Below are 26280 nucleotides of genomic sequence, written 5' to 3' on the forward strand. Positions count from 1 at the left end.
ATTTGTTTTTGTTTATTCATTTGTTTTTTTAGATTCCACATATTAGTGAAATCATTTGGTATTTATCTTTCTGTCTCTGATTTGTTTCACTTAGCAATATACCCTCTAGGTCTGTTCATGTGGTTGCAAATGACAAGATCTCATTCTTTTTTATGGCTGAGTAATATTCTGTTATATGTGTGTATATATACGTGTGTGTGCATATATATGTATATATATACACACACCATATCTTCTCTATGCATTCATCTATTAATGGACATTTGGATTGCTTCCATATCTTTGTTGTAAATAATGTTGCAGCAAACATGTATCTTTTCAAATTAATGTTTTCTTTTTTTTTGGGTAAATACCCAGTGGTGGAATGACTGAATCATATGGTATTTCTATTTTCAATGTTTTGAGGAACCCCCATACTACTATCCACAGTGGCTGCACTAATTTAAATTCCTATTAACAGTGCACAAGGGTTCCCTTTTCTCCTCATCCTCATCAACACTTTTAGTTCTTGTCATTTTGATACTAACCATTGCGACTGGTGTGAGGTAATACCTCATGATTTTGATTTGCATTTGTCTGCTGATGAGTGATGTTGAGCATCTTTTCATGTATCTGTTGGCCATCTGTATGTCTTCTTTGGAAAAATGTCTGTTCAGGCCCTTTGCCCATTTTTAAGAAATGCTTGTTTATTTATTTTGAGAGTGAGAGTAGGAGAGAGAGAAAATGCCAAGCAGACTCCATGCTATCAGCACAGAGCCTGCCACAGGGCTTGATCTCACAAACTGTGAGGTCATGACCTGAGCTGAAATCAAGAGTCAAATGCTTAACCAACTGAGCCACCCAGGCACTCCTCTGCCCATTTTTTAATCACATTGTTTTTTGGTGTTGATTTGTATATGTTTATATGTTTTGGGTATCAGTCCTTTGTCAGATACATCATTTGCAAATATCTTCTTACAATCATTAGGTTGTCTTTTTGTTCTGTTGGTGATTTCCTTGGCCAGGCAAATTAGTGTAGTCTCAATAGTTTATTTTTGCTTTTGTTTCCTTTGCCTAAGGAAACATACCCATAAATATGTTGTTAAGGGTGATGTCCAAGAGATCACTGCCTTTTTTTTGCAACCATTAGGAGTTTTACAGTTTTAGGTCTCACATTTAAGTCTTTAGTTCATTGTAAGTTTATTTTGTGTATGGTGTAAGAAGGTGCAGTTTCATTCTTTTGAATGTGGCTGTACAATTTTCCCAGCACCATTTATTGAAAAGACTGTCTTCCCCATTGTATATTCTTGCCTACTTTGTTATAGATTAGTTGACCATATAGGTATGGGCTTATTTGTGGGCCCTCTGTTTCATTGATCTATGTGTCTGTTTTTCTGCCAGTACCATCCTGTTTTGATTACTACAGCTTTGTAGTAGATCTTGAAAGCTAGGATTGTAACACTTTGAGCTTGATTCTTCTTTCTCAAGATTGCTTTCGCTTCTTGAGGTTCTTTGTGGTTCCATATAAATTTTAGGATTATTTGTTCAGGTTCTGTGAAAAATGTTGTTGGTATTTTGTTAGAGATTGCATTCAATCTGTAGATTGCTTTGAGTAGTGTAGACATTTTGACAGTATTCGCTCTTCCAATACAGGAGCATGGAATATCTTTCCATTTGTTTGTGTTATCTTCAATTTATTTCATCAATGTCATAGCTTTCAGAGTACAGGTCTTTTACCTCCTTGGTTAAATTTATTCCTAGGCATTTTATTCTTTTTAGTACAATTATAAATGAGATTGTTTTCTTACTTTCTCTTTCTGCTATTTAATTATTAGTGTCCAGAAAGGCAACTATTTTCTGTGTATTAATTTTGTATCCTGCAGCTTTGCTGCATTCATTTATTCTAATAGTTTTTGGTCAAATCTTTCGGGTTTTCTACGTATAGTATCATACCATCTACAAATAGTGACAATTTAACTTCTTCCTTACCAATTTGGATGACTTTTACTTCTTATTTAATTTCTGTGGCTAGGTCTTCTGTACTATGTTAAATAAGAGTGGCAAGAGTGGACATCCTTGTCTTGTTTCTGGTCTTAGATAAAAAGCTTTCAGTTTTTTGCCATTGAGTATGATGTTAGCTGTGTGTTTTTCATGAATGATCTTTATTTAGGTTAAGGTATGTATCCCCTAAACACACTTTGTTGAGAGAGCTTATCATCAGTTCATGTTGAATTTTGTCAAATGCTTTTTCTGCATCTATTGAGATGATTGTATGACTTCTTTGTTTTGTTAATGTGGTTTATCCTTGTTGATTGATTTATGAATATGTGAACCTCCTTGTCTCCTTGGAATAAATCCCACTTGATCCAAGTGAATGATCCTTTCAATGTGTTGCCGAATGCAGCTTGCTAATATTTTGTTGAGGATTTTTGCATCTGTTCACCAGGAATATTTGTCTGTGATTTACTTTTTTTGTAGTGTCTCTGTTTTGTTTTTTTTTTTTTTAAATCAGGGTAATACTGGCCTCATAGAATGTATTTGGAAGCTTTCCTTCCTCTTCTATTTTTGGAATAGTTTCAGGAGAATCAGTATTTTTGCTTAAATGAAAGGTAGAATTCACTTGTGAGGCAATCTGGTCCTGGACTTCTGTTTGTGTGAAGTTTTTCATTATTAGTTCAACTTTGTTACTAGTAATTGGTCTGTTCAGATTTTCTATCTCTTCCTGATTCAGTTTTGGAAGATGGTATGTTTCTAGAAATTTACTCATTTTTTCTAGGTTGTTCTGTCTATTGACAAATTTTTTTGTGGTATTCCCTTACAATCTTTTGTATTTCTGTGGTGTCAGTTGTTAATTCCCCTTTTATCTCTGATATTTATTTGTATCCTCTCTTTTTTTCTTGATGAGTCTGGCTAAAGGTTTATCAATTTTGTTGATCTTTTATCTCTTGGTTTCATTGATCTTTTCTGTTGTTTTTTTTTACTCTCTAATTTATTTTGGCTCTGATCTTAATATCTTCTTCCTTTCCTGGCTTTGGGCTTTGTTTCTTCTTCCTTTTCTAATTCCTTTAGGTGTTAGGTTAGACTGTTGGAGATTTTTCTTGTTTCTTGAGGTAGGCCTGTATCCCTATAAATTTCCCTCTTAGAACTGCTTTTGCTGTGTCCCAGAGATTTTGGAACATTGTGTTTTTATTTTCATTTGTCTTCAAGTATTTTTAATTTCATCTTTAATTTCTTCATTGAAGAAATCCAGTGGCTGTTTAGTAGCATGTGGTTTAGCTTCCACCTTTGTGTTTTTTTCCCACTTTTTTTTCTTGTGATTGATTTCTAGTTTTATACCATTGTGATCAGAAAAGATACAAGATTTAAATTTTAGGGGCGCCTGGGTGGCGCAGTCGGTTAAGCGTCCGACTTCAGCCAGGTCATGATCTCGTGGTCCGGTCCGTGAGTTCGAGCCCCGCGTCAGGCTCTGGGCTGATGGCTCAGAGCCTGGAGCCTGTTTCCGATTCTGTGTCTCCCTCTCTCTCTGCCCCTCCCCCATTCATGCTCTGTCTCTCTCTGTCCCAAAAATAAATAAACGTTGAAAAAAAAAATGTAAATTTTATTAAATGTATTGAAACTTGTCCGTATCCTGTCATATGATTATCCTGGAGAATGTTCCTTGTGAACTTGAAAAGAATGTGTGTTCTATTGATTTGGAGTGGAATATTCTGTATATATCTGTTAAGTCCATCTGCCCTAATATGTCGTTCAAAGACACTGTTTCATGATTGATTTTCTACCTGAATGATCTATTCATTGATGTAAGTGGGGTGTTAAAGTTCCCTACTATTATTGTATTACTGCCAATTTCTTGCTTTCTGTCAATATTTGCTTTATGTATTTAGGTGCTTCAATATGAAAGAAAAATTTTAAGACTTTATAAAATTTTGCATTAGACATAGTTGGAAAGAATAAAATCTGTATGAAAATCAAAACCAAAACAGAACATTGTAGTATCTTACAGTGGAACTCCTGATATAATTCCTGTACTTTGATTTGAGTCACTGGTCATGAAATTAGGTTAGTGGTTGGTATCAGCCTAAAAAAACACAATGAAATAGAATAGAAAATATCAGAGTGCATTGCATAGGGCAGGAGTTTCAGTTACTAATACTTTTGTTTCAGAAATATTTGAAGTGTGTGTGTGTGTTTATTGAGTCACAGACCAAAAATATATTCCTTACTGTGGGTCATACATAGTCAAAAAAGTTTGCAAACACTGGCTTAGACAAAACTTTAATTCATTTTGTTATCTTCTAGCTTTTGTTACCTTACTGAATGGGGAACAAGCCCAGAATGCAATTCAGATGTTCCATCAATATTCTTTTCGAGGAAAGGACTTAATTGTTCAGCTCCAGCCAACAGATGCTTTGCTGTGTATTACCAACTTACCCACTTCTTTTACATTAGAAGAGTTTGAAGAACTTGTTCGTGCTTATGGAAATATCGAGAGATGTTTTCTAGTCTACAGTGAGGTTACTGGCCATTCCAAAGGCTATGGATTTGTGGAATACATGAAAAAGGACTTTGCTGCAAAGGCTAGATTGGAGTTATTGGGTAAACAATTGGGAGCATCAGCTCTGTTTGCACAATGGATGGATGTTAATCTATTGGCTGCAGAGCTAATTCATTCTAAGTGCCTTTGTATAGATAAACTCCCTAGTGACTACAGGGATTCAGAGGAGCTGTTGCAATTTTTTTCCAGTATACATAAACCTGTGTTTTGCCAGGTATGTATTTTTCGGGTATCATTTGAAATATTTGAAAATATCTGCCTCTGTATCTATTGTATATGCACTCACAAATTTATTATGCCTATGTGAATATCACAGTGGATAATCTAATTCTTCTTTAGTCTGTAATGAAGACTTTAAGTTCATGGTAAATTTTAAATCAATTCCCATTGTGTGTGGGTCAACCTATAGTATTATATAGTTAAGTATGTCTTAGCAAACCCATCACTTACTCATTCACCTCTTTCCATCCATGTGTCTAGCCTTTCATTCATTGATCCATTCATCTATCCAAGTTTTACTTATTATCTTCTCCACACCAAACAGTATATTGCTAAAAGTTAGAAATAGAATAGAAACGTACTCTCTCAATACCTTACAATTTTGCAGAAGGTACTGACAAGCAAATAATGATAAGTCCTGTATAAAGAGTGATGTAATTATTGGAAGATAGAAAAGTATTATGAGGTTTAAAAAGAATGTGTAATTCTGTCCTAATGGGATCATGGTGAGACATTTAGAGAAGATCTTGAAAACTGACAACACTGGTACGAATTTTCATGTAATTTATCAGTAAGATTAAATATATTCTACAAAACATAGATATGAACTATAAGATCCTTCCCTTATAGGTGTTTGATAGCAACTAATGGATTCTTTTTCTCTCTTGCTTTTCTTAATTTCTTCCTTCTCTCTCTTCTCTCCTTCTCTCTCATGCTTCTTTTCTTCTTAACCCCTGTTCTCCACCCCCACCACCCCACCAGTTTTCTTTAATCAGTCTCTACTGATTATAATGGGAGGCTAGGAGTTATGGTCACTCACACACACACACATATATATACATAACCATAGTATATTTAAATAATATATATAGCTAACTACATAACTATATATAATATCTATAATTATAATTATATATGTGTGTATATATTATATATATTATATATAATATATATGTATATAATATATATGTAGTATATATTATATATATATATAAATGCCTACCTTATTTTTTCATTTCTACCCCTCCAATCCCAATATAAACATCAAAGAAACCATCCAAGAGCTTCATAAAATTAGAAAGTTTTGTGACAAAGCTTTGTCAGTCTTTGCTCAGTTATTGAAAAGTGATTTCTCTAATCCATATACTATTTTTGAATACTAAAAATTGTATAGTGATATTCTAAGGTCATATATAATTCTTTGTAGCTGTCGTTGAGGCCTTTGAGGCAAATGTGAGGGGGAAAGCTTTTTATCACAAATTGTATTTGAATTATGAATCCCAGAATTGGAAGGTACCTGAGAGGTTCTCTAATCCAGCTTGCCATTGGTAGAAAAGTGTTTGTTACACTATTTGCAAGTGGCCATTTAGCTTCTGTTAAAATACTTCAAAATAATGGAAAATTAACTAGATGGGGAGTCAGACTAATACATGTTTGAGTGGCTCTCCTATTGAACTAAAAAAAACTCTTTAAAACTACTGATGCTGTGGACTTAGAGGATTTTGTCTTTTGGAAGAATTAAAATGGTATTATAATTTATATAGGCATGAAAGTTACCATAATGAACCAGGAATAATAAGTATTTGAAACGTTTTCAAAAGATAAAATAACTTTATGATGCCTTTAGCAGTGGATCTGTGATGTTCAGATTCTTGCTTGGTAGGTAGACATGGACTACGTTGGACATAGTCTCTTACTTTGTAATCAAGGGACACCAAAGACAGTGATGGCTTTTACAAATCTTAATTTTAATATCTGGTTTGGATTACAAGAGGAACGGGGTTGTAGGAGAGATGTTTAGAAGAGGTATATGTTTTCCCTTTCTCCCATGTAATTGGAAAAAGTTTCATGGAAGAAAAGTTTCATGAGGAAAGTTTTAAAAGGAAGGAAGAATGTGAAGGAAAGATAGAAATTTGGTCTCACTGTATAGTTAGAAAGTAAAACTTCAAAAATAAGAGAAAAGAAACTAAAAAGGACTAAGAAATAATTTAATTGTAATATTAACTTATGAGATGCCAAATCCAAACAAGTATCATAGATGTGTCTTCTCAAAGACATACCATGCTGAATTTTATCACATTTACCACTTTATAGAGTGAATGTGTTTAAGATAATTCAGACATGTTCAAAACTTAGAAACTTTTTAGTGTCTTATTTTGTTCTTATTTTTGCTCTTTGTACCAGTCTTTACAGATCCAGGACTTTAGTATCTTCCTTTACACTCTTACAGGTGGGTGACTGGAAATAAATCTAGTTCTGCATTGTAGGAGTTTGTTTAGGGCACATTCAGAAATAAAGCTTGTGTGTTGCATATGGTATTTTAACAAACCCGGGGCACAATTTTCCCACATAAGGTTTGCTTTGGAATACTTGACCAAATTCCTGAGATCTTCCTGAAATACTGAATTAAAAGTTGAATATGGTTCCTCCTACCTTTCTTCTCTTGATAATATAAACTTTAATTTACATAGATATGTGGTCAGATAATTGTTCAGTATCTTTCTTTGTCCATGTATCTGGTAAATTTATTTTAAAGAAAGTGTTATTTATTGTGTTTCTACATTTTTCTATAAATTATCAGTTACACATCTTTCTTAATATAGAGGGAATATTGTCATTTGAGCTTTGAGTTTTAAAGTAAATTAGAAAATCAAAGAATTGAAAAGAAATTGGACAGAGTCTTGTTTATCATCCTATCTTCAGGACTGCATCTAAGCAACTAGTGAACATTCGTTATTTATATATTTGTTTATTTATTAATGTACCTATATGTCCAGCGTGGGGCTCGAACTCATGACCCCAAGATCAGGGATCGCATGCTCTTCCAACTGAGCCAGCCAGGCATCCCACAACTAGGAAACATTTAATTTTAGAGAGAGAATACATTATTTTCACCAGTATATGCTCTGATACATTTGTTTTTGAAAATGAAAATTGCATACTGAAAATAAATATTTCTAACCAGATATTAGGATTCTCCTTTTAACAAACTTTGTTAAATCAGCTTGCACAGGATGAAGGTAGTTACGTTGGCGGCTTTGCAGTGGTGGAATATAACACTGCAGAGCATGCTGAAGAGGTTCAGCAAGCCGCTGATGGTATGACGATCAAGGGAAGCAAAGTCCACGTTTCCTTCTGTGCCCCAGGAGCACCTGGGCGAAGTACATTAGCAGCATTGATAGCAGCTCAACGTGTGGTAAGTTTATTGTTCTTTATGAGGATATAGAAGAATGCTAATGCTATCTTAATCTATCCAAACCAGTTGACCATCATTGGACCTTCATTACATTTCCATTACACAAAGACATTCTTCCTTTGTAAAAATTGGCTAAATGGTATCTCTGTCAAATCAAGCCAGGAGTCATTACAAAAGAAAAAATTGCATAAAGTAAAGTGTATCCATCTGAAGAAGTTTTTTTGAAGGAATGTTCTGTTCTAAACTTTGAGTGTAATGTCTCTTTTTACAAAGTGTTCATAAAGTATGCATAGTGCAAATACAGGAAGGCGTGTGCCTCCTTTTTGCCCACATGGCTCATTGTAACTACTTCTTTATTGTTGACTGCCTGCTTATTTTTCTCTGTACCTCTGTAGTATGGAAGTTCCATGCAGATAGACACTATTTCTTGTTCAGTTTTTACTCGAGGCATGTTAGCATAGTGTGACATTTGAATGTGACGTTAAAGTATGATTTTGAAATGTATTGTTGGGAATGGAGGACAGAATTGCTAGATAAATACAAATTTTGCATGGGACATACTTACATTGAAAAAATTATTCATTGATTATCTGAAACCCATCTGGGTATTACCAATTAAATCTGGCAACCATAAGGAGGTAGAAGGAATTGAATGAAAGGTTTCAAGCAGCAGGATGAGGTGAAATTTGCATGCTTCCAGAGTGGTGAGTGGTGGAGGTGGAGTAGTATAGAAAGGGATGAGATGGTAGGTTGATGCCAAATCAGAGGACCATCAAGCACTGGAAGGATTTAGACTGAATTTGATAAGCAGAGGGGAGCTTATGAGGTATATAAACAAGGTAGTGATGGGATCAGAATGAAGCCATCAAGAGATTAGTCTGAAAGTGGTTCATGGATGAACGGGGGAGGGAGAAAAGGATAGGAGATTGCTCTTGGTCTCACATCACTTGCCCTCCTCTTCCTGTTCTGGCACTTCATGTCTGGTCCTTGATCCCTTCTCCCTTCTTTTGTAGTTTGCCTTTTCCTTCTTAAGCTCTCCTGTCATTCTCCTGTTCTAAGTCACAGCCTCAGCTATTCTTTGACTGTCAATGTCATGCCTCTGTTGGATCAGAGTTGCTGAGTTTACAATTCTGAATTCATCCAGTCACCTACTTCTGCAGCCAGAGCACTGTGTCCTCTTGAAGAAAAACAAACACTTGGGTGACTTGATGCTACTACATGTGTGTGTCCTGCATTTATGGCTGGTCCCCTGAAAAACTTTAGCTTCACATCTCTCATCAGCTGCTCTTCTCCATTTTCTACAGCAATTACCTTAAGCCTTAATCTCTCTTCTGCCTTCGTCCTTTGTATCAGATGGTCATGCTTCATCCATGGACAAAGATCCCTGCTCTCTTGGAGGAAGAGTTGTACCTCGTCCAGCCAACACAGCGGCTCATGACTGTGTCTCCCATCTTCAAGGATCATGATCCTTACCTTTCAACGTTTTTTCATTGGTTGCTCTGCTAGCTCCATCCCATCTTCTCATAAACATGCTCAGATCCTTTCCTTTAAAAATTCTTTCTAGAAATTGGCTTTTAAGTCAGAGTGGCTAAAATGAACAAATCAGGAGACTATAGATGCTGGAGAGGATGTGGAGAAACGGGAACCCTCTTGCACTGCTGGTGGGAATGCAAATTGGTGCAGCCACTCTGGAAAACAGTGTGGAGGTTCCTCAAAAAATTAAAAATAGATCTACCCTATGACCCAGCAATAGCACTGCTAGGAATTGACCCAAGGGATATAGGAGTGCTGAGGCATAGGGGCACTTGTACCCCAATGTTTATAGTAGCACTCTCAACAATAGCCAAATTATGGAAAGAGCCTAAATGTCCATCAACTGATGAATGGAGAAAGAAATTGTAGTTTATATACACAATGGAATACTACTTGGCAATGAGAAAGAATGAAATAAGGCCTTTTGTAGCAACGTGGATGGAACTGGAGAGTGCTATGCTAAGTGAGATAAATCATACAGAGAAAGACAGATACCATATGTTTTCACTCTTTTTTTTTTTTTTAATTTTTTTTTTTCAACGTTTATTTATTTTTGGGACAGAGAGAGACAGAGCATGAACGGGGGAGGGTCAGAGAGAGAGGGAGACACAGAATCGGAAACAGGCTCCAGGCTCTGAGCCATCAGCCCAGAGCCTGACGCGGGGCTCGAACTCACGGACCGCGAGATCGTGACCTGGCTGAAGTCGGACGCTTAACCGACTGCGCCACCAAGGCGCCCCTGTTTTCACTCTTAATGTGGATCCTGAGAAGCTTAACAGAAGACCATGGGGGGAGGGGAAGGAAAAAAAAAGTTCGAGAGGGAGAGAGCCAAACCATAAGAGACTCTTAAAAACTGAGAATAAACTGAGGGTCAATGGGGGGTGGGGGGCGGGTGGGTGATGGGCAATGAGGAGGGCACCTGTTGGGATGAGCGCTGGGTGTTGTATGGAAACCAATTGGACAATAAATTTCGTATTTAAAAAAAATTTTTTTTATGTTTATTTCTGAGACAGAGACAGAACACGAGTGGGGGAGGGGCAAAGAAAGAGGGAGACAGAATCCGAAGCAGGCTCCAGGCTCTGAACTGTCAGCACAGAGCCTGACGCGGGGCTCGAACTCACAAACTGTGAGATCGTGACCTGAGCCAAAGTCGGTCGCTCAACCGACTGAGCCACCCAGGTGCCCCAACAATAAATTTCATATTTAAAAAAATAGAAATTGGCTTTTATATTGCTCTTCCTTCACAACTGGAGCCTCTTGAACAATTAGCCCCTACTTGCTTCATTCCCATTTCTTCATTTCCCATTCCGCCTCAGCCTGATATACTGTGGTTTTTACCTCAGCTATTCAAGTGAATCTGTTCCCATTTAGATTAATAGAGATTTCTTAGTATTGAAGTTGAATAGGCACTATTCAGCATTTTATTGCTTGTTGTCTTTAAAAGTCTCCTCCACCATCTTGAATTCTACCCACTATTCTTTTTCTGCCTAACTATTCGTGCCCTTTCTTCTTTTTTCCCTAAGGGCTGGTATCAGACTTCTGCCTTTGGCTTTTTCACTTACTTCTTGTATATTCCAATAGCCCCAGTTATTGCCTATCAGTAATGACTTACAAGCTTATATTTTTGAACCAGTTTGCCCTCAGCACTAAATATGCATTTCCAAATGATTATTAAACATTCTTCCTTCATATAAGTAGTTAAATTTCAACATTTTCAAAAGAAAACTATCTTTTCTCTGGAACTTGTTTTTCTGTGTTCTCTATAATGTGGGATTGGATTTGCTGAGGTTACAACTCTGAATCCATCCAGTCGCCTACTTGCACCAGGACACTGTGCTCCGTTAGAGAAAAACACCTAGGTGGCTTGATGCCACTATAAATATGTGACATACATGTATAATTCTGTGTTCGGTATGTGGCACAAGTTCACCCAAACTAAAATTATCTGAACCAAAAACTCAGTTAATCATGATTGGTTTCCCTCACCTGCTGCCCAAATCCAGATGTCAAAAATATTAGTAAATCCTTTCAGTTGTATGTCCCAACATTTCTTAAATCCTTGAAACTTGTCAACATCTTTGTTACTTTGTTCAGGATCTCATCTTTTCTCACCTTAGTGTTGAGAATAACCCTCTGTGTGGTCACCACTGTAAGCCATCTTTCACAAGACCTCAGGAGTGATCTTTTCCATCTTCAAATCAGATTATGTCATTTACTTAATATTCTTTAATGTCTGAATAAATTCAGATTCCTTTGCATGGCATGCAGGGCCCTTCATGATCATATATCAGTGATAATGAGAAATCTTAAATGTTTCTTGATCTTAAAAGTAATGCATTTGCATTGATGCTTTCTACAGGTTCCTGGTACATATACTTTATCAAATTTTCTGAGATTAAAAAAGAAAATCATGGGGCACCTGGGTACAGTCAGTTAAGCATCCGACTTTAGCTCAGGTCATGGTCTCACAGTCCATGAGTTCGAGCTCTGAGTCAGGCTCTGTGCTGACAGTTCAGAGCCTGGAGCCTGTTTCAGATTCTGTGTCTCCCTCTCCCTGCCCTTCCCCCCCCCCCACCCTCAAAAATAAATAAACATTAAAAAAATTTTTTAGTAAAAATTTTAAAAAGTCATAAATAGGTACTAAAATTTATCAGAGCATTTCTGCAACTTGAGATAATCCTGTGATTTCTCCCTAAATTCTTTAATGTGCTGAATCACACTGATTTTCTCATGTTAAACCATCCTTGCATTATAAACTGTAATTGATAATATTTTTTCCAATGCATTGTGTGATTTGATTAGATATTTTATTGTGCATATGTGTACGTGTCCTCATAAGTGAAAAATGCTTAAAATTTTTTGTACCATCATTTATTTTGGAATCAAGGGAAATACCTCATTAACTGATTTAACTGTTTTTTCTCCTGCTCCCCTTTTCTTGCTACTTCATGGATCAATTCATATAAAATAGGGCTTGCCCATTCTTTGAAAATTAGAGAAATCTTGTCCATGAAATCATGTAGACCTAGTCCTGGAAACTCATACAGAGGAAAATCATCGGTTACCATTTACGTTTCTCCTATAGATGTTTAGACATTTTACTTTTATTTTTGTCTCTATGCCGTATTTGGCATTTGATTATATTCCACAAATTCATCATCCATTTTGGTTAATTTTTCAAATTTATTGGCACATAGTCATTTATAATATTTTAAAAGTTTATTTCGTCTGTTCTCATTTTTTAAAATTTTATTTATTTATTTTGAGAGACAGAAGAGCACATGAGCTAGGGAGGGACAAAGAGGGAAGAAGAGTGAAAGAGAGAGAGAGAGAGAGAGAACAGAAAGAAAAGAAAGAAACAAAGAAAATCCCAAGCAGGCTCCACACTGTCACCACAGGGCCCAGTGCAGGGCTTGATCTCAGGAACAGTGAGATCATAACCTGGACAAAAATCAAGAGTCAGATACTTAACCGAATGAGCCACTTAGGTGCTCCTACTGTTTTCATTTTCATTGTGTATTTTATTTATTTTTTTTCTCTTTGATCAGTGTTGCAAAAGATTTCCCCATTTTATCTTTTCAGAGAAACAGTTTTCTTGTGTTTATTTCTACCTTTTGCATATTTCTGCCCTTCTTTTTAAATTTTAATTCCAGTATAGGTAACATAGTGTTATATTAGTGTCAGGTGGTACAGTATAGTGATTCAGTCATTTTGTACATTACTCAGTGCTCATCATGATAAATGTACGCTTAATCCCCTTCACCTATTTCGCCCCTCCCTCCACCCACTTCCCCTCTGGGAACCATCTGTTCTCTACAGTTAAGAGTCTGTTTCTCAGTTTGTCTTTCTCTTTGTTTTGTGTCTTAAATTCTACATGTGAATGAAATTATAAGGTATTTGCCTTTCTCTGATTTATTTCACTTAGATCCATCCATGTTGTTGAAAATGGCAAGATTTCAGTCTTTTTTTGGCTGAGAACTATTCCATTTTCTGTGTGTGTGTGTGTGTGTGTGTGTGTGTGTGTGTGTGTGTGTGTGTGTGTATCACCTCTGCTGTATCCATTCATCTATCAGTGGACACTTGGACTGCTTCCACATCTTGGCCGTTGTAAATCATGCTGCAGTAAACATAGGGGTGCCTATATCTTTTTAAATTAGTGTTTTTATATTCTTTGAGTAAATATCCAATTGAGAAATTTCTGGATCATATGGTAATACTATTTTTAATTTTTTTGAGGAGCCTCTGTACTGTTTTCCACAGTGTCTGGCCTTATCTTTATGATACCCTTGTTTTTTTCTTTTTCAGGTTTACTCTTTCTCCTCTGTCTTTATTGATATTAGTACTTAGCACCTTTATTTTCAATCTAGGTTGTTTTCTGATGAATATATTTAAAGCAAGTTTCTTTTTAACTAATGCTATACCTATGTGTCATAAATTTTATTTTGGCTTTACGTTTTTATAATTTACAGTGTTTTTAATAATTTTATAACACTGAGTGTTATTTTAGTTTCAGGTATACAATATAGTGATTCCACAATTCTAAACAATGTCATAAATTTCAGGTTATAAATGTTTAAAATTATTTTATTTCCTTTTATACTCAAAGCTTTTGTTTTTGTTTTATGTCCACTTACAAATTTTCAAAAACTGTTCTTCTGACATAGATTTGTAATTTATGGTACATGGTTACTTTCTGTGAATGAGCCATGTGTGCTCGGAAACAATCCAGACTCTATGTTTGTGGGTTATAAAGTTATATGTGCATATATGTATGTATAAATATTAGCTTGAGTTTATTAATTATGACTCAGATCTTCAATATCTTATTTTTTTGTCTGTTTGATCTGTCATTGAGAGAAAGTATTAGAATTTATCTGTGTAATTGTTGGGTTTTTTCTCCTTAGTCTGTTAGTTGTTTCTCCATAGATACATAGATAGGTATAGGTATTATTAATTAGGTACACATTTGTTTGTAGTCATATTGATCATTTTGCCAGTATATATGTTCTTCTGATGTTAGAATTGCTATTTCAGCTTTCTTTTAGTTTATATTTGCCGTCCCTTTATTACTAACCTTTCTTTACATTTTGTTTTAGGTATGTGTCTTATAGCTAACATGTTGCTCTAAAAACATGTGTTTAAAAATCAAATTAAAAAAGTATGTCTTTAGTTGGTATATTGAAACTGCTTGAATATGTAGTAATGATTATTCTTTTATATCATGTTTCCACCCCCCCTTTTTTAATGTTTTTAGTTTTGTTTTTTTTTTTTGAGAGAGAGAGACAGAGCATGAGCAGGGGAGGAGGGGCAGAGAGAGAGGGAGACAGAATCTGAAACAGGCTCCAGGCTCTGAGCTGTCAGCACAGAGCCTGATGTGGGGCTCGAAACCCTGAACCTTGAGGTCATAACCTGAGCCGAAGTTGGATGCTTAACTGACTGAGCCGCCCAGGCACCCTATACTTTTTCCCTTTATTTTCATTTCCCATCTACTGTTGGATGAATAAGAATTTTCTTCCTCTTGTTTGAGAGTAATATTCTCTATCTTCATCCTCTTGGTGATTGTCCCTAACTTATTTACATCCCTAGATTTATTAGTATCTCTTTCTTCCCACTTAACTTTTTTTTTTTTTTGCATTTAAAAAAAATTTATTTTTTAATTTACATCCAAATTAGTATATGGTGCAATAATAATTTCAGGAGTAGATTCCTTAATGCCCCTTACCCATTTAGTCCATCCCCTCTCCCACAACCCCTCCAGCAACCCTCTGTTTGTTCTTTATATTTAAGAGTCTCTTGTGTTTTGTCCCCCTCCTGGTTTTTCTATTATTTTTGCTTCCCTTCCCTTATGTTCATCTGTTTTGTATCTTAAATTCCTCATATGAGAGAAGTCATATGATACTTGTCTTTTTGTGACTAATTTCGCTTAGCATAATACCCTCCAGTTCCATCCACGTAGTTGCAAATGGCAAGATTTCATTCTTTTTGATTGCCGAGTAATACTCCATTTATATATATACCACATCTTCTTTATCCATTCATCAGTTGATGGACATTTGGGCTCTTTCCATACTTTGGCTATGGTTGATAGTGCTGCTGTAAACATTGGGGTGCATGTGCCCCTTTGAAACAGCACACCTGTATTCCTTGGATAGATACCTAGTGGTATAATTGCTGGGTTGTAGGGTAGTTCTATTTTTAATTTTTTGAGGAATCTCCATACTGTTTTCCAGAGTGGCTGCACCGGTTTGCATTCCCACTAAAAGTGCAAAAGAGATCCTCTTTATCTGCATCCTTGCCAACATCTGTTGTTGCCTAAGTTGTTAATTAATGTTAGCCATTCTGACAGGTGTGAGGTGGTATCTCATTGTGGTTTGATTTGTATTTCCCTGATGATGAGTGATGTTGAGCATTTTTTCATGTGTCGGTTGGCCATCTGGATGTCTTCTTTGGAGAAGTGTCTATTCATGTCTTTTGCCCATTTCTTCACTGGATTGTTTTTGGGTGTTGAGTTTGATAAGTTCTCTATAGGTTTTGGATACTAACCCTCTATCTGATATGTCGTTTGCAAATATCTTCTCCCATTCTGTCTGTTGCCTTTTAGTTTTGCTGATTGTTTCCTTCACTGTGCAGAAACTTTGTATTTTGATGAGGCCCCAATAGTTCATTTTTGCTTTTGTTTCCCTTGCGTCTGGAGATGTGTTGAGTAAGAAGTTGCTGCGGCCAAGGTCAAAGAGGTTGCTGCCTGTTTTCTCCTTGAGGATTTTGATGGCTTCTTATCTTACATCTAGGTCTTTCATCCATTTTATTTTTGTGTGCTGTAAGAAAGTGGTCCAGGTTCATTGTTCTGCATGTCGCTGTCCAGTTTTCCCCGCACCACTTGCTGAAGAGACTGTCTTTATTCCATTGGACATTCTTTCCTGCTTTGTCAAAGATTAGTTGGCCATATGTTTGTGGGTTAATTTCTGGGTTCTCTATTATGTTCCATTGATCTGAGTTTCTGTTCTTGTGCCATTACCATACTGTCTTGATTACAGCTTTGTAATACAGCTTAAAGTCTGGGTTGTGATGCCGCCAGTTTTGCTTTTCTTTTTCAAGATTGCTTTGGCTATTCGGGGTCTTTGGTGGTTCCATACAAATTTTAGGATTGTTTAGTCTAGCTCTGTGAAGAATGCTGGTGTTATTTTGATAGGGATTGCATTGAATATGTAGATTGCTTTGGGTAGTATCGACATTTTAACAATATTTGTTCTTCCTATCCAGGAGCATGGAAAATTTTTCCTTTTTCTTTTTTTTTTGGTGCATCTTCTTCAATTTTTTTCATAAGCTTTCTATAGTTTTCAGTGTATAGATTTTTCACCTCTTTGGTTAGATTTATTCCTAGGTATCTTATGGTTTTTGGTGTAATTATAAATGGGATCGATTCCTTGATTTCTCTTTTTGTTGTTTCATTATTGGTGTATACGAATGCAACTGATTTCTGTGCATTGATTTTATATTGTGTGACTGTCGTATTCGTGGATCAGTTCTAGCAGTTTTTTGGTGGAATCTTTTGGGTTTTCTATATACAGTATGTCATCTGTGAAGAGTGAAAGTTTGACCTCCTCCTGGCCGATTTGGATGCCTTTTATTTCTTTGTGTTGTCTGATTGCCAAGGCTAAGTCTTCCAATACTATGTTGAATAACAGTGGAGAGCCACTTAACTCATTCTTATCTCCGTCTTACTTCCTTCTTCCTATCTCACCTACCACCATGTTGGTATCTACATTTTTTTTTTACAGTTGCCTTAAATATTTCCCCCCATGGTACTAGGTTTTGTATGCAAGATTGAAATTAACTCTGATCTTACATATGTTTATTTGCACATATCATGTAACATGTCTTGTATTTACTGCATCTCATGTGATTTTCAGAGATGGTATTAATGTGGTAAATAAAAACTTTTGAGAATTTGTATAGTTGGAAGTATTTTAATTTCTTTTCACATATTTAGGTAATAGCTTAGATGAATATAAAATTATAAAAGTCTATATTCAAAGTTCTTCCTTTGGCCCTTTGAAAATACTAATTTGTTGCCTTCTTAAATCCATTGTTGATGCTTGGAGGGAGATGATAATCGTTTCCTGTTCCCTTTGGAAATACATTCTTTCTCACTGGAAGCTGTTAGCATATTTGTCTTTGATATTCTTAAATTTCATACCCAAAAATGTGACTAGGTGTGTTTTTCTCCTTATACATCATATCTGGAACACTGTGAATCCCTTTCATTCTGTGCTTTTTAAGTTTTCTTTAATGATGAGCAATTCTCAGCTGTTATTTCTTCAAAGACCCTGTTCTTTTTTTCTTCTCCTTCAGGGACTCTTGTTTTGTACAGGTTGACACTTCTAACCTCTTCATTGCCTTGCTTATTCTCTTTTGTTTGCATTTCTTATATCCATGTTTTGTTTTGTTTATTTGCATTTTCCATTTATCCTTTTCTGATATCTTCTGGGAACTTTCTTTGAACTGATATTTCCAGTCACTGTTTTGTTTTTCAGCAACACATATTCTGTTTAACCTATCTGTTCAAGCACAGGATAGGGGATAGCGTATTGCTCTGTATGAATTTCTTCAGTTTAGGGGCGCCTGGGTGGCGCAGTCGGTTAAGCGTCCGACTTCAGCCAGGTCACGATCTCGCGGTCCGTGAGTTCGAGCCCCGCGTCGGGCTCTGGGCTGATGGCTCAGAGCCTGGAGCCTGTTTCCGATTCTGTGTCTCCCTCTCTCTCTGCCCCTCCCCCGTTCATGCTCTGTCTCTCTCTGTCCCAAAAATAAATAAACGTTGAAAAAAAAAATAAATAAATGAATTTCTTCAGTTTCCTAGTGGACAGAGTGGTGATAATAGTTTATCAACCCTGTTGAGTTGTTTTGGAAAACTAAGTGATACAATCCATGTAAAGTGCTTAGAACAATGCCAAGTATGTGGTAAATGAGGGCTGTTTTTCTCTTTTTTTAACATTTATATTTTTCATATCCACTATTTCAAATTAGTTATTCTTTGTAACTTCTACTCCTTGATTCACATTACTGATAAAAATGTTTTTTTTAAAGGATATTTATTATGTCTGTTACTATGCAGCATTCTTATTTCCTGTCCATTAATTCTGTTTTGCCTCTTACAAGTGTCTCTTACAGTTAAGGGGCTCCATTCTCTCCACATGTCTAGTTGTTGTGTTCTGTGAATATGTATTTCCCTGGGAGGATATCAGCTTCCCTGTGTGTGAATGTTTAGAGGTTGAGGGAGTAGAGGCTGGACAGGGGAGAGCTAAAGCCTACTCATCTTAGCTGGGGTTTAGGGAAGGCCGGTGAGGAGCGAAGCAGAGTACCTCTGCCTTTACTATTTGTCCTTGGCTGCAACCCTTTTCCCACCTCAACCAGGCAATCCCGCACCTTTGAGAAACCCTTAATTCATTGGTCCTGTGGCTGTCACTAGATTGATGCTGCTGTTTTCCCTTCTTGTGCTGGCCAGGAAAGTCCTCATCTCTAGACGGCAGTGCGGAGGCAGCAACATAGTTGCACAAGTAAAAAGCCCTTCCCCAAACTGGCTGTAGGTCCAGGCTCTCTCATGCTCCTTGATGTCTGCCTCTGCACTGGGACCTGCTGCCTTCTATCTCTCCAGGGATTTCTCACAGGTTTTGTGTCCCATTCTCAGATTTGTTACCCTGTCCCTCTATCTTCATAGTATCTGGGTTTAGAGTGGGATTCCAGGTGCATTGTCAGTTCTCCATTTTTTCATGGCTAGAAGTTTATAGTTTTTTTATAACCATACGTTAGTATTCTCATCTATCAGGTTGGTTTTTAAAACTGAACACAATTTCAGAATTTTAGGAAGCTCCTAATTACATGTGTGTGAACCCAGTTCAGCTTTGTATCAGAAGATTAACTTAATAAAGACCTTTATTAAAAGAAAATTTATTCGTAAGGCAACCCACTTTATTATGCTTTGGATAAACGTTATAGTAAGGCTCTTCTGTAGTATAAGATATTCATACTGCGTCGACAGATTATCTCCCTGTTAATATATTCAGATACCCTTGGCATCTTTCTACTTGTATGAAGAGATTTAGCTACCTAAATTGTTTTTGTTTTTGTTTTATCTTACTAAATCCTTAGTCCTCTTAGAGCCAATTTGTATTTCACTGAGACATTTTATGATGATTTCAGTATATGCTATACAGTATTTATAGTATATATCTTAACATAATTAGAAATTGTAGAATATATAAAAAAATGTATCATAGAAAGCAATTTGCTTGTATCATTAAAAGATCAGATGAATGAGGATTTCTGAAAGAAAACCTTTAAAATTTCATCTTTTGTACTTATCCTTGTTATAATGTTTCCTATTTCTGTATTTATTAAAGATGCACAGTAATCAAAAAGGCTTACTTCCAGAGCCAAATCCTGTACAAATTATGAAAAGTTTGAACAACCCTGCCCTGTTACAAGTCCTTCTACAACCCCAGCTTTGTGGACGAGCTGTTAAACCAGGTAAGCACCATGGTACTGATTAAATATAGAAGGTTGGCATGAAGTCAGTTTGTGCTGTTTTATATGAAAAACACATTTAAATTAGTCCAAAAATATTTTTCTAGGACTTGTCATGAATTTTAATTAATGGTCTGAGGTGATAATATGTTTTGCCTGTTTTTGGTAGATACAATCTGCTTATATGTTTCCTGATTTCTTTTACCTTTTTAAAACCAGTTTAGCTCATAATTAAATGACAGGAATTTAAAGACCAGATAATTAATACGCTACGTTGTTATGGACTGTATCAACAGACAACATGATACTTTTCTAAGTAATATTTTTAGCAGAATTACTTTGTTCAAAAATGCTAAAGTTATGTTTCCTTTTTGCTCTTTTTTGTTGAAAAATAGTTTTACTTTGTAGAAAATGACAAAAGCATTATGGAAATCTTTATAATATTGATATATATTAAATATCTATTTAGTATTCCTTCTCTGATAAGAGCCTACCTTTTGAAATGTACAACTATATGTACATAAAATGTATACGTTAGCATTATGAAGTGAATTTTTATATTCAACATTAAAGTTTAGAATAAAAATGTTTAAATACATTTTCTGTTTGTTTCAACGCTGACTGGTCTAACACCAGCTAGTGGACTGCAATTCAGTTCTAGCACTAACTACCCAGGGTTAGCACAGACCCCAGAAGTTAAGGGCTTAGTCACCAACAGGTCTGCCTCTCCTTACGCACCAGGTGTCAATTCAGGGGGGCCCCAAGCCACCTGTACTTCTGACCCCTGGCTACAAATTCAGGGATTCCAATGACCACCCCAGGTTTGATGATTTACTATAACAGTTCATAGGGCTTAGGAAAGCACTATACTTAGGATTACCGTTTGATTATAAAGGCTACAACTCAGAAACAACCAAAAGAAAATACTCTTAGAGCTAGGTCTAGGAGGGCCCTGAATGCAGAGCTTTGGTGATCTTTTCCCATGGAGTCAGAGCACATCTCTGTGTTCGCCAGCTAGAGATGTCTACTGAATTAAATTTGGCATTCAGAGTTTTTATTGAAGTTTTGTTATGTAAGCAATGACGACCTGTTATTGAACTCAATCTCCAGTTTCACTCTTCTCTCTGGAGATCAGGAGGTCCTGCTGATACCACGTGGCCCAAAGCTCCAGCCCCCTAATCATATAGCTGGTGTTTCTGGCAAGAGCAGTCCCCCCATAAAGGCCCACCTTGAGTCACCTCATTAGCATAACAAAGATACTTGTAGCACTCAGAAAATTGTAAGGATCTAGTATGCCTTCTAGGAACCAGGGACAAAGACCAGTTAAATTTTGTATTATACAACAATAGTCATAGTAATAAATATGTCCCATAATCATCAATTATTTGTGTGTAAGAAGCAGCTTTAGAAGTTTTCTGGTTCAGCCTGTTACATAATCAGATATCTCTTCTACAATTTTAATGGTATAGAGATAGTTTTTTACGTCTTGATTACTTAAAGCATGAGAAGCTCATTATTTCCCAAGGCAACCTATTCCCTAATTAGACAAATTTATTTACTAGAGTTTTTTTAAAATATTAGATGGTAATCCCTATAATTTTAGCCATTTATTCTAGTTCTTCCTCTGAAGAAACACAGAATAAATCTATTCCTTCTTCCATAAGAAAAGACTTCTAATAATATTTGAAAAGACAGCTACCATGAGACCTTAGTCATTTTTGGTTTTCCCTGTCTTCTATTCTCCAGGTCAGTGGTCTTCTTAAAATTTACTTATTTTTTGAATATGCAGCCATATCAGTAAAATAAATTTTGAGCAGAGCCCCAGTGTATACAGTATATGTATCAATTATATGTCAGTTATATAAATGCACCCTTGTCGACCTGTATATTAAGAAATGATAAAACTTAATATTTTTTATTTAAGGATGAAAGTTAATATGAACAAGAATTCTAGTATTTTTTTGTACACCTCGTTAACTTCTTTGAAGACTACCGTTTTGTATTTGGCTTTCCATAATGTGTCCCAAGATATGCTCTCAGGCCTCCCCAACTGGTTGTCCTCTTGTAGATAACAGCCTAGGTTTTCTGATTTGTCCAGAAATAGGGTATACACAGACATGAACATATCCTGTAAATGGGTTTTGATCAGCATAGAATGTGGTGGGATTTCCCTCCTGTGATCATTCTGTTGCTGTTCATGCAGTCCAAGATTGTATTAGTGTTTGAGGGAAGTATTTCATGCTCTTGGGTCTTTTAGAAAGTATTGTCCACATCTTTGGACTCTGGGCTCTCTTTAGTAACTCCTGTCCAATATTAGTTTTTGTCTTTTCATCTGAGAATATATATTCTCTACTCTGCTTTTCTACTCAGATTGATGTATGGCCAAGAAATAAGTTATGCTTATTTTAGGGATAGTTTCACAATTTTAAATAGGATGTCTCAATATTACACTGATGGAGAAATTATTTCACCAAGCTTGCTTTCTTCCTTTGTGTGGAGTGGCAAGGGAGGAAGATTAAATCTCCTTAACGTGAACACATGGAAAGCTTCTGGAGGATGTAATGACAGTTTCTTGGTGGTTAGGAAAGACTGACTAAGTGTCTTGTTAATCAGTAAATGCCACCTGTATTTCCTTTATCTTTTTAAAAAAATTTTTTAATGTTTATTCATTTTTGAGAGAGACAGAGCATGAGTCGGGGAGGGGCAGAGAGTGAGGGAGACACAGAATCTGAGGCAGGCTCCAGGCTCTGAGCTGTCAGCACAGAGCCTGACGTGGGGCTCGAACTCACGGACTGCAGGATCATGACCTGAGCCGAAGTCAGACGCTCAACCGACTGAGCCACCAGGCGCCCCTGTCCTTTACTGTATCTAACTCTATCCCTTACTGTATTTTGAGCTCCTCACAGAGGGTTCTGAGCAACCTAAGAATTATAATTCATTATACTTATGTTTATATTAAGTAGTATAGATATTTATATTTATACCCTCGCTCTTCTTCCTTCTCGTTTCATTTCTCAAATAACTCACACTTATTTACCTGTTTTTAGTTTGCCTCTCCCACTAGAATGTAAGTTCCATAACTACAAAGATTTATGTCTTGTTCATCTCCTGCACCTAAAGCAACTGTTAATTATAATGAAAGGAACTTAAATAGTTATTTACAGATCAATCTTCTTCCTCTGTATCTCTGTTCCACAGCTTATACATACCTTGTTACTCACATATGGTCTGTTCTACAAATTCTCAACTACTCTGCCTTTTCTGTCTAATCTGTACACTTCCATCAGCTTGATTTTCCTCTCAGACCCAGTTTGGTTATGTTACTCTGACCATACTGATCTTTTCTCTTCAATCCAGACCTTTTAACCAACTTCAAAATACAATGTAAATATTCTAGACTTCTTTCTTTATATGTATGTGTGTGTGTCCCTTTTAAATTTTAACTAGTATGCAATTACTTATAGTCTAAGTTGTTTTTTTAACAGCTTTATTGAGTTATATTTGCATATTAATCTACACATATTTAGACTGTAAAAATTTATAAGTTGACATATGTATAAAACCATTGTGTACATAATTTTTATATACAAGTATACACCCATATGTATATTGCCATAATCAAAATAATGAACATATTTATAACTCTCAGAAGTTTCATTTTGTCTTCTTATAATCTCCCTCTCCTCCATCCCTATGAAACTACTGATTTGACTTCTGTCACTATAGTTTGTCTTCTCTAGAAATTTATATAAATGGAATCACCCTGAAATTTATATAAATGGAATAAAATAAAATAAAATTACTATTTTGAGACTCGTTCATGTTTCATGTATCAGTAGTTTGTTTTTTTTTTTTTTTAATGGAGCCGTATTGCATTCCACGGTTTGCATATCTATTGAATTGTTGATGAACATTTAGGTTATCTCTAGTTTGGGATCGTTACAAATAAAATTTCTGCGAACATTTGTGTGTTAGTCTTTCTGCAGACTTATGCTTTTATTTCTCCCTGCTAAATATCTAGTTGTGGAATGGCCAGGGCATGTGGTAGGTGTAGGTTTGAGTTATAAGAAACTCTCCCATCTGTTTTCCATTGTGGTTAAACCACTTTGCATTCTCACTCATCAATATCTAGGGCTCCAGTTTGCTTCATATTCTCACCAACACTTGTTATGTTCCTCCTTTAATTTTAGCCTTTCTATTGGGTATCTCACAGTGATTTTGACTGTTCCTTTCAATGATTTTGAACATCTTTTAAAATGCTAATTAGTCCTCTTTATATCTTTTTTGTTATATCATTTTAAATATTTTATGCCTTTTTCTTATTATTATCTTTTTTTATTAAGTTATCTTTTTCTTATTAAGTAGTAAGTGTTCTTTATTAGAGGTACAAGTCCACTGTTGTATGTATGGGTTTGCACATATTTTCTTTCACTCTGCAAGTTTTCCTTTATTTTCTTAACAGTGTCCTTTGAAGAGCAAAATTTATTTTGGCAAAGTCCAATTTGTTTTTTGTTAAAATTTGTACATCTTTTGTCATATTTAAGAAATCTTAAAAAAAATCTTTGCCAAATTTTAGGTCATTAAGATGCTCTCATATATTTTCTTTGAGAAGTTTTATAATTTTTTATATTTAGATTTCTGGTTTATGTTAATTTTTGTTTATGGTGTGAAGCTAAGTAAAGGTGCAGGTTAATTTTTTACCGTTGTTCTACCATCGTTTGTTAAAAAAGATTATCCTTTTCCATTGAATTGCTTGACGCCTTTTTTCAAAGATCAGTTCACTCTGTATGTATGTATGGCTCTATCTTTGGATTCTCCATTCCATTCCATTGATCTAAACATTTGTCTTTTTCCCAGTACTGCATTGTCTTGATAAATGTAGCTTTATAACAAGCCCTGAAATCAGTGAGTGTAAATCCTTCGTTTTGTTTGGCCTATTCTCTGTCCTTTGTATTAATATATAAAATTTGGAACTAGACTGTCAATTTCCATGAAAAAATGTCAGTAATTTAATTGGGATTGTGTTAAATCTATACTAATTTGGATAGAATTGACAACAGTGTTGAGGTTGAGCCATACATATGGTATATTTCTCAATTAAGGTCTTATTAATTTTTCTCAAATAATTTGTAAATTTCAAGGTACAAATATTACACATATTTTGTCAGTTATTCATAGTATTTTACATTTCTTGATACTATTTTAAATAGAATTGCCTTTAAATTTAAATTTCGAATTTCTTATTTCTAGCATATGAAAGTACACTTGATTTTGTATATATTGTATCTTGCAACCTAGCTTATTATTTCTTGTAGGTTTTGTTCTTAGGATTTTCTATATACACAATCATGTAATCCACTAATAAACACATTTTCACTTCTTCCTTTCCAATATGTGTGACTTTTACTTCTTTTTCTTGCTTTATTGCAATATACAGAAATTCAGCATAATTTGTGCATTGAACTGGTAAGAATGCACATCTTTGCCTTGTTTCTGATCTTGAGGAGAGAACATTCATTCTTTTACTGTCATATTAGCTATAGCTTTTTCACAGATTTGCTTTTTCAAGCTGAGAAATTTGCCTTCTATTCCTATATTGCAGAGAAATTTTGTCATGATAATTGCTAGAATTTATCCAGTGCTTTTATGCACTAATTGAGATCATCATATGTGTTTTTGTTTTTGTTTGGTCTGCTAGCATGATGAATTACATTAATTTTTGAATGTTAAACCAACCTTTTATTACAAGGGTAAACCTCATTTGGTCATGATGTATTATAGTCCTTTGTACATATTATTGATTGACAGTGTTGTTCAAGACTTCTTGAGGGGAGGATGGGGCACAATGGAAGAAGTTAAGGATAAAGGCAGTTATACGTGAGACTGTAGACATTTCCAGAGTGTTTTGATTCTGGTGGTGGTTGTTTTAAACTGGGAAATACTGTATTCATTAAAAGCTGTGAAAAAATATTTTTTGATGTTTTATAACAAAATACAGTGACTAACTGAAAAAAAGAGAGGAGTTGGTGTTAAAATCTCTAACCATAATTGTGGATTTGTCTACTTTTTTAGTTCTAGAAATTTTTGCCTTCTGTATTTTGAAGCTTTGTTATTTGAGGCACATTTAAGATTGTATCCTCCTGATGACCCCTTTATTGTTATGAAATGACCGTTTTATCCCTCTTTCCTAATAAACAATCTGTTTTTATAAACAACTCAGCTAATGACCTAATCTTCCTACCACCTGTTGTGAAACAGGATCCTTCTAAAGAAAACA

The 26280-nt window shown here is 35.5% G+C and overlaps 1 protein-coding gene across 2 annotated transcripts in view; it reads left to right on the forward strand.

Moving 5' to 3' along the window:
- RAVER2 (ribonucleoprotein, PTB binding 2) overlaps positions 1-26280 on the forward strand; it is an 88960-nt gene that overhangs the window by 20403 nt on the left and 42277 nt on the right. For both annotated transcript variants that reach the window (XM_045477695.1, XM_045477696.1), the window contains exons 3-5: positions 4279-4748; positions 7758-7949; positions 19880-20006. In XM_045477695.1, the coding sequence (XP_045333651.1) occupies positions 4279-4748; positions 7758-7949; positions 19880-20006 (789 nt within the window). The remainder of the gene's footprint in view (positions 1-4278; positions 4749-7757; positions 7950-19879; positions 20007-26280) is intronic.

The sequence above is a fragment of the Leopardus geoffroyi genome, chromosome C1, assembly GCF_018350155.1.
Source record: "Leopardus geoffroyi isolate Oge1 chromosome C1, O.geoffroyi_Oge1_pat1.0, whole genome shotgun sequence".
NCBI lineage: Eukaryota > Metazoa > Chordata > Mammalia > Carnivora > Felidae > Leopardus > Leopardus geoffroyi.